Below are 14,045 nucleotides of genomic sequence, written 5' to 3' on the forward strand. Positions count from 1 at the left end.
CTCGGATTCATTGAGTCTTTTTTTGAAAAATCCTATGAAAAATGCGAGTGATGCAATAAAACTTTAGTGTTGTCTTTTATCCTCCTTAATCGGCACAGCTCCACTGTTTCCGCCAGGCTGCGGCCACGGCACCACGCCGCCCTGGTGGCCTAGTTTGAGCCATCGGATGCTCTGCAAAGCTCGCAGCATCCCTCCCCTTTAACAGAAGGGGAGGGGCGGAGAAACGCGTCAGCGCTACGCGGAGCAGCCCAGGCATTTCCGGACTCGTAACGTGTTTCTGATGTCCGAAGTCCGGAAACGCCCAAGCCCAGGTTGCGATATTTCTGGACGTCGGACTTCAGAAACACGTTCCGAAGTCCGGAAAAACACGAAAACCGGCTCGGCCTCGGTTGCCGGATTTTGGACGCTCAACCTGTATTAGTAAAAAAATAATACAGGAGAAATTAATGGGACTGAAAGCCGATAAATCCCCTGGACCTGATGGCCTACATCCTAGGGTTTTGAAAGAGGTGGCTATAGAGATAGTGGATGCATTGGTTGTCATTTTCCAAAATTCAATAGATTCTGGAACGGTTCCTGCAGATTGGAAGGTAGCAAATGTAACCCTACTATTTAAGAAAGGAGGGAAGAGAGAAAAAATGGGGAACTACAGACCAGTTAGCCTGCCATCAGTAGTAGGGAAAATGCTAGAATCTATTATTAAGGACGTGGTAACAGGGCACTTAGAAAATAATAATAGGATTGGGCAGAGTCAACACAGGTTTATGAAAGGGAAATCGTGTTTGACAAATCTGTTAGAGTTTTTGAGGTTGTAACTAGCAGAATAGATAAGGGGGAACCATTGGATGTGTTGTATTTGGATTTTCAGAAGGCATTCGATAAGGTGCCACACAAGAGGTTATTAATCAAAATTAGGGCTCATGGGATTGGGGGTAATATACTAGCATGGATTGAGGATTGGTTATCGGATAGAAAACAGAGAGTAGGAATAAATGGGTCATTTTCGGGTTGGCAGGCTGTAACTAGTGGGGTACTGCAAGGATCAGTGCTTGGGCCTCAGCTATTCACAATCTACATCAATGATTTGGATGAGGGGACCAAATGTAATATATCCAAGTTTGCTGATGACACAAAGCTGGGTGGGAATGTAAGTTGTGAGGAGGTTGCAAGGAGGCTTTAAGGGGATATAGACAGGCTAAGTGAGTGGGCAAGAACATGGCAAATGAAATATAATAATGTGGATAAATGTGAAGTTATCCACTTTGGTAGGAAAAATAGAAAAGCAGAGTATTTTTTAAATGATGAGAGATTGGGAAATGTTGTTCAGAGGGACCTGGGTGTCCTTGTACACAAATCACTGAAAGTTAACGTGCAGGTACAGCAAGCAATTAGGAAAGCAAATGGAATGTTGGCCTTTATTACAAGAGGATTTGAGTGTAAGAGTAAAGACGTCTTACTGCAATTATATAGGGCCCTGGTGAGACCACACCTGGAGTATTGTGTAGTTTTAGTCTCCTTACCTAAGGAAGGATATACTTGCCATAGAGGGAGTGCAACGAAGGTTCACCAGACTGGTTTGTGGGATGGGGGGATTGTCCTATGAGGATTGTGTAGACTAGGCCTATATTCCCTAGAGTTTAGAAGAATGAGAGGTGATCTCATTGAAACATACAAAATTCTTACAGGGCTCGACAGGGTAGGTGCAGGGAGGATGTTTCCCCTGACTAGGGAGTCTAGAACCAGCAGTCACAGTCTCAGAATAAGGGGGTCGGCCATTTAGAACGGAGTTGAAGAGAAATTTCTTCACTCAGAGGGTGGTGAATCTTTGGAATTCTCTACCCCAGAGGGCTGTGGAGGCTCAGTCGTTGAGTATATTCAAGACAGAGATCGATAGATTTTTGAATATTAAGGGAATCAAGCGATATGGAGATAGTGCAGGAAAGTGGAGATCATCAACCATGATCTTATTGAATGGCGGAGCAGGCTCGAAGGGCCAAATGGCCCACTCCTGCTCCTATTTCTTATGTTCTTATGAAAGACTTCAGCTGGTACAGTTCCCTTGACGGATAATTACTGTGTGCTACGCTAAATATGATTGCCTCATAGCAGAAAGTAGCAAAGTATCCTTACTGTTTTGAAATAATGCTGCTTTGTTGAATTTGAAGTATGTCACAAATAAAGCTTACATTGATTTTGACGTATCTGTAGTTGGGTTTGATTTGTCAGGCCTGAACCTAAATTATTTCTAGAGACACGGGTAACTAATGGTAAAGCAGATTCTATGCCTTGCTATATATTTCACCACCTGTCCTGCCTAAATTGCCATAACCCTCATATCCACACCTTTTCCAAGTCAATTTACATCACACCTTGGCCTCAGCTCAATCTCTCTGGCACTCCTTGAAACATTTCATCTTTATCCATCCCTCATGTCTTTGTTTTCTGTCCCTCATCCCAGCCCCAAAGATGTCCTCCCATCTCCCTAAACTTGAGTTCAAAATCTAGGTCGACACTTCAGTGCAGAACCAAGTGCTGCGCTATTGGAGGTGCCATCTTTCAGATGAGACGTTAAACTGAGACTCTGTCTGCCCTCTCAGGTAAAAGGACGTAAAATATCCCGTGAGACTATTTCGAAGAAGAGCAGGGGAGTTCTCCCCAGTGTCCTGGCCATTATTTATCACTCAATTAACATCACTAAAACAATTATCTGGTTGTTGTCCCAAGATCAAGACCATTGTACATCTAACTCCAGTGTGTCCTCCCATTCCTCTCACACCCAGGCCCCAAATCTCCCCCACCCGTCTCCCACCTTCTTGAATTGTGAAGCCCAATCTTTCTGCAATTTCTCTCCCCAGCTCCCCTTTCCAAACTCATCTTGTCTAGGAGACCAAAATCCTGCTTCTTTCTCACAATTCTTCTTGGTCTCCATGCTTATGAATGGTTTCCTCTCCTCAGGCATCGACTCGCTCCTCAAAACCGGTTATCACCCCCGAAGTCAGAAACTCGCCGTCAAACCATCCATGCTCGTCAGCTATTCATCTTTAACCTTCCTTTCCTCTCTAAGATCCTCTAATGTGTTATTGCCTCAAGCTCGGTGCTCACCTCTCCTAAAACTCCCACTTAAATCCCACCAATCAGCTGCCACCCCTTTCACAGACCCAAAATGACTCTAACCATGGTAGGAAAAACAGAAACATCACCTACACCTTAGAAAATAAGAAACTGAATGGGGTAGAACATAGGGATACAGGTGAACAAATCATTAAAAGCAAAACAATTAAAAATGCTAACAAAGCACTGGGAATTATTTCTACAGGTATAGAATTCAAAAGCAGCTTAGTTATGTTAAACTTGTATAGGACCCTGGTCAGGCCGCACTTATTACTGGGCACAGTTCTGGTCTCCGTACTATAAAAAGGACATAGAAGCACTGGAGAAAGTGCAAAACAAGATTTACAAGGATTGTACCAGAACTGAGAGATGACAGCTATCAGGAAAGATTGAACAGGTTGGGGCTTTTTTCTTTAGAAAAAAAGAGACCCAATAGGGGTCTTTAAAATTATGAATGGGTTGAACAGGGAAGATGTGAAAGAATCCAAAACTAGGGGCCATCAATACAAGATAGTTAGAAATAAATCCAATCGGGATATAAGGAAAAATTTCTTTAGTGGTTAGAATGTGGAACTCGCCATCACAGGAAGTGGTTGAGGCAAATAGCTTAGATGTTTTCAAAAGGAAACTAAATGAGTACATGAGAGAAAAGGGAAGAGAAAGAGATGCTGAAAGGCTAAGATGAGGTAGATGGAATGGGAGGAGACTCATGTGAAGTATAAACACCAGACTAGTTGGGCTGAATGGCCTGTTTCTGTGCTGTATATTCTATGTAGTCAAAGTCACAAACGACATATTGTTTATGCGAACATGGTGCTTTGTCCCTCCTCTACCTCTCCTTAGTGTTTGACCCAGTTAATGTGGGTCTACTGTCACATGGTTTCATTCCCATCTATCCGACCATGAAAGTGCATCTCCAGCAACACTTTTGCTTCAGCCCCTCACACCATCGCCTCCACAGTCCCATAAGGATCCAATCTTGGCCACTCCTCTAAATTTACATGCTGGCTCTCAGCCAATTTCAATTTTATTTGTCACATAACCAAATACAACAAGTGAAATCCAGTCAGTGAAATGCTTTTTCCTTAACGAGCCGAGCACACCAAGCAGCAAAAGACAATTAGCTGATGGTACGCAGGGAGCCCGCAAGGACGGCAGCCATCTTCATCGGCGCCATCACAATAGGGTCCACTCTCGCCACAGGCATAGAGCAGCTTTCATACATATATTGATAACATCCAGCTCTACCTCTTCACCTATCCCAATTGCCTCAGTGTTGTCATATAATTTTTTGACATCCAATCTAGGAACAGTCATCAGTTCCTCCAGCTCAATATTGTAAAGACCAAATATATCATCTTTAACCCCCACCACTAACTCTGCCATTTTGTTATTGTCCACAGTTCAGCAGACACTTTTTGTCTTGCTCAACTGAACTGTTTCAGACCCTATATCCCTTCCATCGTTAAGATAACTTACTTCTAGCTCTGCAACATTGCCCACCTCTGCTGCGCCTTTCAGAGACACGAAGCAAAAGCCCCTCCTAATTCAAAAAGATCATGACAGAAGGTTCTGCTGAACCAACACTGTAAAAGATCATTTGTGCATAATTGGCAGCAATGTTTGTCTACATACCAATGACTATAATTGAAATGTAATTAAAAGGTTGTGTAATGCTTTGCGACATCTTGAGCATGTGATATGGCATTATATGGTTGTTTTGTTACAGAGGATAATGATGAGTTACCAGGAAGACAAGGTTGAGACAAGGGAATTGGGCTCAATTAAGATATTGGGATGGGAAGATGGCAAGATTGATATTGTGGAAGGATGTGATCAAATGGGCTTTATTCTTCCAAACATATCTTGTGACTTGGATCCTGACACATGAACCTCTTTCCAAAGCAACAGAGTCCTTTTCCAAATTTTCACTGAGTTTGATGATGCTCTGGTCATTAATTTAACCAAAATTAGAAACCAAAACATACGAAGTGATGGTGGAATGTACCACAGATGTAGTATATGTTGGTGCAGGGTGAACATGCCTTCTTATTTATAAAAGACTTATTATTGATACATTCCCTTTACATTAACACTCTCCATCACTGCATGGCTTTTGTAGCACCTTGCAGTTAATATCTTGAGGGAAAGTGATGATAAACTATATGCTCTTTAAAAGTCAGGTGCCACTTTTCTCTTTAATCTTGTCTGTAATATATAATACAAAGCACAGATCCACTACCACAGATCCCTCTGTCTGCATGTGTTCTTTACAGAGGTATTAATCTAACTGTTGTCTTGTACCACAGTTTAATGTTACTGCATGAAAGCAAGTGATTCTCTCTCTGCATAGCTGTAGTTTCTTCCCATGAAAAGAAAATCTCGTTTTAATCACAAACACCCACAAATGTAGAAGATCACTTCTCAGTCAAGCAATTTCTTCCCGGTAACAAGACCTATTATAACTCTGGTCTCGTATCAATGTTGCAACTCTCCCTTCCCATCTTATGACTTGAAACCACAACATACAGCCTGGGATACATAGGGCAGTGAATGGAAATACCAGTTTGAATGGAAAATACTCCAAAATTGAAACAAAAAAAATTACAAAAATTCTTGTATTATCTTCCAAATCTTTTTAACATATAATTTATTTAAAATGTTCTTAATCCAGTGAGGGATATAATCGGAGAGAGATCTCCAGTATATAGTATTATCTTTACTCTGCAGAAGGCAGACCAGTTCCACTTCCCTGTGGTTAACAAGTCAGTCCTTGTGCAAGTGCAAACAGCGGAGATGGCACCTGTAGCTGTAAACAGCCAAGTTTTGGTGAATGTGTGGGCACGATGAGGTCATTCAACGTTTTCTGTTTTCAAAATAATAAAAAAATATACAATCGGTTTACTCCCATTGTTAGCTTCCTGGTCCCAGCAATCTGGACTTCAGTTGAAACAACCAAAAGTCACCCATAAAAATCTTCAGGATCAATCCCAATTTCATTTTGAACTCAAAATATGTATTTTAAATTATTTGTAAAGTCTTAAGATATGGAGTTACTTACACAGTGAATAATTTCTCACAAACAAAAAAGGACTAAAGAAAACAACGCACCTACTCAGATTTATGCCAGGATCACAACAAAACTTTGTTAATGTCGATTCATTCTTGGCTCGACAGCTTTATGATTAACTTTACGTTACCTTCATTTAGTAGGCCCAAACTGCTAAATACATTTTTTTTGTAGAATGAAAGTTTACAGACAATGAAAGGTACATAAAATAAGATACTGGTCTCACTGAGACTACACGATTCTTACTGAAAACGACAGAACGATTAGCACCTCCAGTTTTAAAAAAGTCACTTTTAAAACTAATACAGTATGTACCAGTCAAAAGCCATCCCATTAATGGATACAAAATAACAACAGAAAAAGCTGGAAAAACTCAGCAGGTCAGGCAACATCCGTGGAGAGAAATTTGAGTTGACGTTTCGGGTTGGACCCTTCTTCAAAACTGGAAAGAAAAGAAACTAGATCGAAGGCAGGGCTGCGATCGGACAAAAGAATAAAAGAAACAAAAGAAGTAAAAGAGATTAGAAGCTAGACGAGATGGTAATAGGCTGGGATTAGGTGTAAAGTGTACTGGCAGGGCAAAAGATAGCTGCCAGGTGTGGGAGAGAAACAAAAGGAAAGGGGGGGGGGGAAAAGGAGTGGAACAAATACAAGAGAAAATGAAATGGGGGCCCAGCTTATGATCTGAAATTGTTGAACTCGATATTGAGTCCGGAAGGCTGCAGACTGCCTAATCGGAAGATGAGGTGCTGTTCCTCGAGTTTACGTTGAGCTTCCGTGGAACAATACAAGAGGCCAAGGACGGTGAGGTCCGAGTGGGAATGGAGCGGTGAATTAAAATGACAGGCGACCGGAAGCTCGGGGTCACCCTTACGGACTGAACGGAGGTGTTCCGCAAAGCGGTCGCCCAATCTGCGTTTGGTCTCCCCAATGTGGAGGAGACCATTAATGGATACAAATGTTCAGCCAGTGATTCAATGCTTAGAAAAAAAGCTGCTGGTATATGGAACTACAGGAAACTTTGTGCTATCCGGAGGTGAACTATCCAGCAATCTGGAGCCACCGGCAAAAATCAGGAGTCGTTTTTTATTATTTTTGTTTGTTTTCTTTGCTTTATTTGAACAGTCAAGCTCTGCAAGGTCTGTAGCTATAGCAACAGCTTTAGCTAGAGGTTTGCAGGCACACCCGAGTGTTTAGAAGCTGTTGCTAAGCAACAGTGTTTGTTGTCAGATACGGAGATAAGAATCTCCGTATCTCTCAACATTAACTCTGGAGTGTCCGGCAGTTTTGAGGGAACGGCAGCAGCTCAGTCCCGTGGGTGCCGGATAGCACAAAGTTTCCTGTATTTGGATAAGAGTTGTTGAATAGTAGCCACGGTTCTTAGCTCGCACCGCAGCTGGGAGAAGATTGTGTGTAACCGCCTGCCACTGAAGACAACAATCTGCAAGTCTTGATGAGCTCAATAAAATGGGTTCCAAGACGGGAGCCTGATGACTTCAGGAGTTATGCATTCGGAATGCAGATGTTCTGACGCAATGATTTGTCCAGGTGTCTTCAATGATGGTCAGCGCTAGCTTTGTTCCATTCCTGCCATTAGAGATGATGCCAAGGATTCCACTGTGAAGTTAAAAAGGACAAATCAAATTAGCCATTAAAATCATAATTGATCATTAATGTGAATAATCCAGGCTACATTTCAAAAAAGTTTCAAAGCAAGATTTATTAGCTATGCAAATTAAACTACAAAGTTTCCCATATGTTAAGTTCCATGATTCACCACAAACTGTTTTTTTAATATCATATACATCCTGGGTAACTTATCTTTCTTCAGATTTTTGGCTGTGTGTGCTCCACACTTCAGGAATGATGTTGAGGCAATAGAGAGAGGGTACAGCACAGATTTACTAGGATGCTGCCTGGTATGAAGAACCAGAAATACAAGGGTAGATTTGAAAAATTGGGACGGTTTTAGTTAGAACATCGGAGATTTCAGGATGTTTTGATAAAGGTGTTTAAAAATTATACAAGGGATCGGGCAAGGTAGATGGAAGCAGAACATTTCCAGTGGTTGAGAGGTCAAGAACGAGGGGACATAGATACAAGATTAAATGCAAGAGCTTTAAGAACTTCCCCCCCCCCCACACACAGAGCGCTATGGAATGCACTGCTGGAATTCGTGACTGAAGCAGAGGCCATGTCAACATTTAATAGGTTAAATAGGTGGTTGAAGATAAGGATATAAGAACAGAGCAGGCCAATGGGATTAAAACTACTGCTTGGGTGAAGGATAAATGTCAAAATAGCCAAACGGCTTGTTTCCATGTTGTAATTTTATTGCTTCTAATGCCCACCAGGCAGCAAACAGGGTGGGTAGATAGCCTGCTCCCATGTCACCACCATTGCAACCTGCAGCCAACGGCTAGAAGGGATAAGAGCTAGTCCAGACACAAATCTCTGCTCTGATTTTTACATCATTCTGCTGGGAGATAACTGCAGCCTCCACTCACACCTCTCCACTCGTTGCAGATTGGGAACTGCATTTGGAACTTGAACCTTTGTCCATTCCCACTTCTTGGCAAAGTATTAGCGCACTAACATACAAGCCCCTCCCCAGGATTTGAGCACATAATCTAAGCTGGGATTCCAGTGCAGTGCTGCATTTTTTGAGGTTATGTCCTTCAGATGTGAGGTTAAATCAAAGTCCCAACTGCCTCGTCATGGGCATATTACACAGAAACATAGAAGATAGGAGGAGTAGGCCATTCAGCCCCTCGAGCCTGCTCCGCCATTCAATGCGATCATGGCTGATCATCCAAATTCAGTACCCTGTCCCTGCTTTCTCCCCATACCCCTTGATCCCTTTAAACCTTAAGAAATATATCCAACTCCCTCTTGAATATATTTAATGAATTGGCCTCTACTGCCTTCTGTGGTAGAGAATTCCACAGTTTCGCCACACTCTGGGTGAAGAAATTCCTCCTCATTTCTGTCCTAAATGGCCTACCCCTTATCCTTAGACTGTGACCCCTGGTTCTGGACTCCCCGACCATCGGGAACATCCTTCCTGCATCTAGTCTGTCCAGTCCTGTCTGAATAATGCCAGAGGATCAGTAATATTCTAAGAACAGGGCATTCTCCCAGTGCCCTTGCCAACATACTTCCCTCAACAAACCACCAAAAACAACACACATTAACGTTTGATTCCTCTCATTGCGGTTTGTGGAATCTATCTGTGCCCAAAAATAGCTGCCACAATATAGAAGAGTCACTGCACTTTGAATTAATTGATGCTTACAATAGAGCTACTCCAGGACACCCCCCATATTTAACATAACTGAAGCAACTTAGAAAGGAGGTAGATCCCAATTAAGGGCATTATGGCAATAAAATTTATGTTTTAAAAAAAAAACCTTCGAAGACAATTACTTTGCTTGATTAAAAATAGGTGTATTTTTGAACCAAAACTACTCCCTTTAGTATTTTATTTGAAGCAAGTCTAAGAATGGATGTTCCAAAAACAACAATGTAGTGGTTAAATAAATTGCTACTTTTTTTTGGTCGTTTTTTCATTTTCCTCCTCCTCCTCTCATGAAGGCATTAACTCCCTGTCAGATTATAGATCCACGAGCAACCCCCTTCCTTAATACGACATCCAAAACACTTTTTAAAAAAGAAAAGTAAAGATACACTTACAATGAGGAAAAGATCCTCTACATACGGCCTTGTTTAGTACTGTTACCAGAAACATGTGGCAGTTTTTGAAGTCAGATTCCATCTTCTCGATGGACTCAATTCTAACAAAGAATAAATAAAACATCAGTGATGAATAGGTAACTATCATCAGGTTTAAAATTAGTCCTCAGCAGTCCCACACAGAAGAAAACATCGCTGAAATCAAGAGATTCCTTGTACAGGAGACTTTGGTTTATCCGGAGGTTGTATGTCCGGAAACCTCGATCTACTGGCAGAAATCAGGAGCCGTTTTGTTAGGTTTTTTTTCTTCTCGTGGCTTCTTTTTTTCCCCCCCAACAGTCAGGCTCTGGAAAGTCTCTCTGAAGCTGTTGCTAAGCTACAGAGATGCTTCCAAGGTACGGGCCGACTGTTTAGAAGCTCTTGCTAAGCAACAGTGTTTGTTGTCAGATACGGAGATGAAAACCTCCGTATGCTTCAACATTAACGCTGGCATGTCCGGCAGTTTTGATAGATCGGCAACAGCTCGGTCCCGTCGGTGCCGGATATCACAAAGTTTCCTGTATATTCCTTTCTTTACATTACAGGAAACTTTTTTAAAAATCCGGCACGGACGGGACCGACGTGGTGCCGGTTCATCAAAAATTCCGGATAACCGAACGCTATAGTAAAAGATAGGGAGAGCTGACAGCTCCGTATAAAGCAACAAACCTTGTTGCTTAGCAACAAGTGTAGAACAATGGCCACAAGTTCCAAGCGTCTCTGTAGCTTAGCAACAGCTGCAGCCACACCCTTGCACAGCAACAGATGGGGGAAGGCAAATACAATATGAAGTAAAACCTACTCCTGAATTTTGCCGGTTAACCGAGATTTCCGGTTACTTAGGTGCCGGTAAATCGAAAGTTTCCTGTAGAATGTCGTATCATATAGTTCTCAATTATATCAGTTTACCACAACTCTGGAAATTGCAGTTCAACCATTTTGGTTGCCAGCAAACCTCAAAATACGTAGTGGCAACAGTTTCCTTCTGTTGCTCAGCTACAAAATAAAATGTGCACCAACTGAGAAGTAATACGTGGCTCCTAAAATTTTACTGGAACCAAATAATCTCAGGCAAAGTAACCGAGAAAATTAAAGTGTTACATTAAAACAGCCTCCTAAAAATACTGAGGCCTATCACCGAATCTCGTATGATTTGGATCCTACACTTCTGTACCTGGAGCACCAGAACTTTTAAAGTAGTAAAAAAAAAACTTTTGATCTGGCAACCAAACCATTTCAATGGGGAGCAGGAACAGGTATTTAAAAATTAAGCTTCAGGTTATGATGCAAAAGCAGCCCACATAGTCTGAATGTATCATTGCAGCACACAGAGACCAGAAAAACAAAAAAAAACAGCTGAGAAACATTCACAGTAATTAAATGCAAAGACTGAGTAATGGACAACAGAACTTGCGTTACCACAATTCCTCTTTAACATCACTCACTCATTATAAATAAAACTGCAAGCACAAATAGCATTTTACTCATTTTTGCTAACTGCTGTGCTCTTTCAGGAAACGTTGAATTTGGGACCTATCTGAGCAGAGGACTGAACTGGTGTCCCACCATTCTGTGGCAAAAATCCATAAGGCTTCAAAATCTGAAAGGGTTTGGTGCAAAGAGTGGTGGGTGCAAGCTTGCTGCACTACCCCCTACAAGCTGACCTCTTGCTCTTGCTGATGGTCCTGTGACGAGAATGGTAAGCAGAGTTCAGGAAGAGAGAGTGGGTGTCAGTAAATGGTTTCAAGCACGCTGCCCACACTTGTGCTCCTTCACATTATGCTGTGCAGACAAATGGGGGCAAGGGAAAAATATAAATGTCAAAGAAGTTCTGCAGCAGCACAGTGCACTGGAGTGCAAATGGCCCATGCCAGTGTTGTGGGATAAGTTCAATCCTCCACCTGAGTCAAATTTCCACGCTCAGCCTGGTTATCATGGCTAAGCACCAGAAGCCTCCACATAAGGGAAACATGTGTGTAGCAGAAATTTCAAAGCTGTTCTCAAACCTCCCACAGAGTTTGGTAGAAGTCTGGAACAAGTTGCTAGTCCACCCTCGCAGTCCCAGCTGATGTATAGTCTGAAGAATGGCTCAGTTCTTTGCCTCTCATTTTTAAGGGTGCAAGACTACTGGGGCAGTCCCACTCCATACAAAGCAACTTAGTTCATTTCACTTTGTCAAATTTGTGTCCAATTCTGGGCACCACACTTTAGGAAGGAGGCCAAGGCCTTTGAGAGGGTGCAGAGGAAATTTACTAGAATGGTACCAGGGACTTCAGTTATGTGGAGAGACTAGAGAAGCTGGGGTTGTTCTCCTTAGAGCAAAGAAGGTTAAGGGGAGATTTGATAGCGGTGCTCAAAATTTCAAAAGGTTTTGGTAGAGTAAATAAGTAAAAACAGTTTCCAGTGGCAGAAGGGTCGGTAACCAGAGGACACAGATTTAAACTAATTAGAAAAAGAACCAGAGGCGACATGAGATTTTTTTTTTAAATGCGGCGAGTTATGTTGATCTGGAATTCACTACCTGAAAGGGTGGTGGAAACAGATTCAACAATAAATTTAAAAAGGGAATTGAATAAATACTTGAAGGGGAAAACTATGCAGGGCTATGGGGAAAGGACAGGGGAATGGGACTAATTGGAGAGCTCTTTCAAAGAATTGGCACCAGCATGATGCACCGAATGGCCTTCTTCTGTGCTCTATCAATAGTTCCAAGTTCTGAAATAACAACAGAAAATGCTGGAAATACTCAGCAGGCCAGGCAGCATCTGTGGAGAGAGAAACAGAGCTAACATTTCAGGTCTGGGACCCTTCATCAGAACTGGAAAAAGCTCATTGAACAACTTCTCCTTTGACTCCACTCACTTCCTCCAAATTAAAGGTGTTGCTATGGGAACCCGCATGGGCCCTAGCTATGCCTGCCTGTTCATGGGATATGTGGAACATTCTTTGTTCCAGTCCTACTCAGGTCCCCTCCCTCATCTCTTTTTCCGGTACATCGATGACTGTATTGGTGCCGTTTCCTGCTCTCGCCCTGAACTAGATAAGTTCATTCACTTTACTTCCAATTTCCACCCTTCCCTCACCTTCACATGGTCCATCTCCGACTGTTCTCTTCCCTTCCTTGACTTCTCCGTCTCCATTTCTGGCGATCGGCTTTCGACAAACATCCACTGCAAGCCCACCGACTCCCACAGCTACCTGGACTACACTTCCTCCCACCCCGCTTCCTGTAAGGACTCTATTCCATTGTCCCAGTTTCTCCGTCTCCACCGCATCTGTTCTGACGATGCCACCTTCCATACCAGTGCTTCCGACATGTCTTCCTTGTTCCTCAACCGAGGATTCCCCTCTACTGTGGTTGACACGGCCCTTGACCGTGTCCGTTCCATTTCCCGCACTTCTGCTCTCACCCCTTCCCCTCCCTCCCAGAACCACGATAGGGTTCCCCTTGTCCTCACCTTTCACCCACCAGCCTCCACATTCAACGGATCATCCTCTGCCATTTCCGCCACCTCCAACGTGATCCCACCACCAAACACATCTTCCCCTCACCTCCCCTTTCAGCATTCCGAAGGGACCGCTCTCTCCGCGACACCCTGGTCCACTCCTCAATCACCCCCAACAGCCTTTCTCCTTCACCTGGCACCTTCCCGTGCAAGTGCAGGAGATGCAACACATGCCCTTTTACCTCCTCCCTTCCCACTGTCCAAGGCCCCAAACACCCCTTCCAGGTGAAACAGCGATTTACTTGTACTTCTTGCAATTTAGTATACTGTATTCGCTGCTCACGATGTGGTCTCCTCTACATTGGGGAGACCAAACGCAGATTGGGCGACCGCTTTGCGGAACACCTCCGTTCAGTCCGTAAGGGTGACCGAGCTTCCGGTCGCCTGTCACTTTAATTCACCGCTTCACTCCCACTCTGATCTCTGTCCTCGGCCTATTACATTGTTCCAATGAAGCTCAACTTAAGCTCGAGGAACAGCACCTCATCTTTCGATTAGGCACTTTACAGCCTGCCGGACTCAACACTGAGTTCAACAATTGCAGATAATTATCCCTGCCCCCATTTTTCATGCAGTATGATTTTTGCCATTCCCATTTGCAACATTTTATCTTTCTTGCCTCTTAC

General features: G+C 43.0%; 1 protein-coding gene across 1 annotated transcript in view; it reads right to left on the reverse strand.

Moving 5' to 3' along the window:
* Positions 1 to 5,290: 5,290 nt before the first annotated feature.
* tubgcp5 (tubulin gamma complex component 5) overlaps positions 5,291 to 14,045 on the reverse strand; it is a 75,019-nt gene continuing 66,264 nt past the window's right edge. The window contains exons 22-23 of the mRNA XM_085999574.1: positions 9,875 to 9,975; positions 5,291 to 7,798 (exon numbers count right to left, since the gene is read on the reverse strand). Coding sequence (XP_085855700.1) covers positions 7,752 to 7,798; positions 9,875 to 9,975 — 148 coding nt within the window. The 3' untranslated portion in view covers positions 5,291 to 7,751. The remainder of the gene's footprint in view (positions 7,799 to 9,874; positions 9,976 to 14,045) is intronic.

This window comes from Somniosus microcephalus, chromosome 10 (assembly GCF_052327205.1).
Source record: "Somniosus microcephalus isolate GS21.2 chromosome 10, FLI_Smic_1.0, whole genome shotgun sequence".
Lineage (NCBI taxonomy): Eukaryota > Metazoa > Chordata > Chondrichthyes > Squaliformes > Somniosidae > Somniosus > Somniosus microcephalus.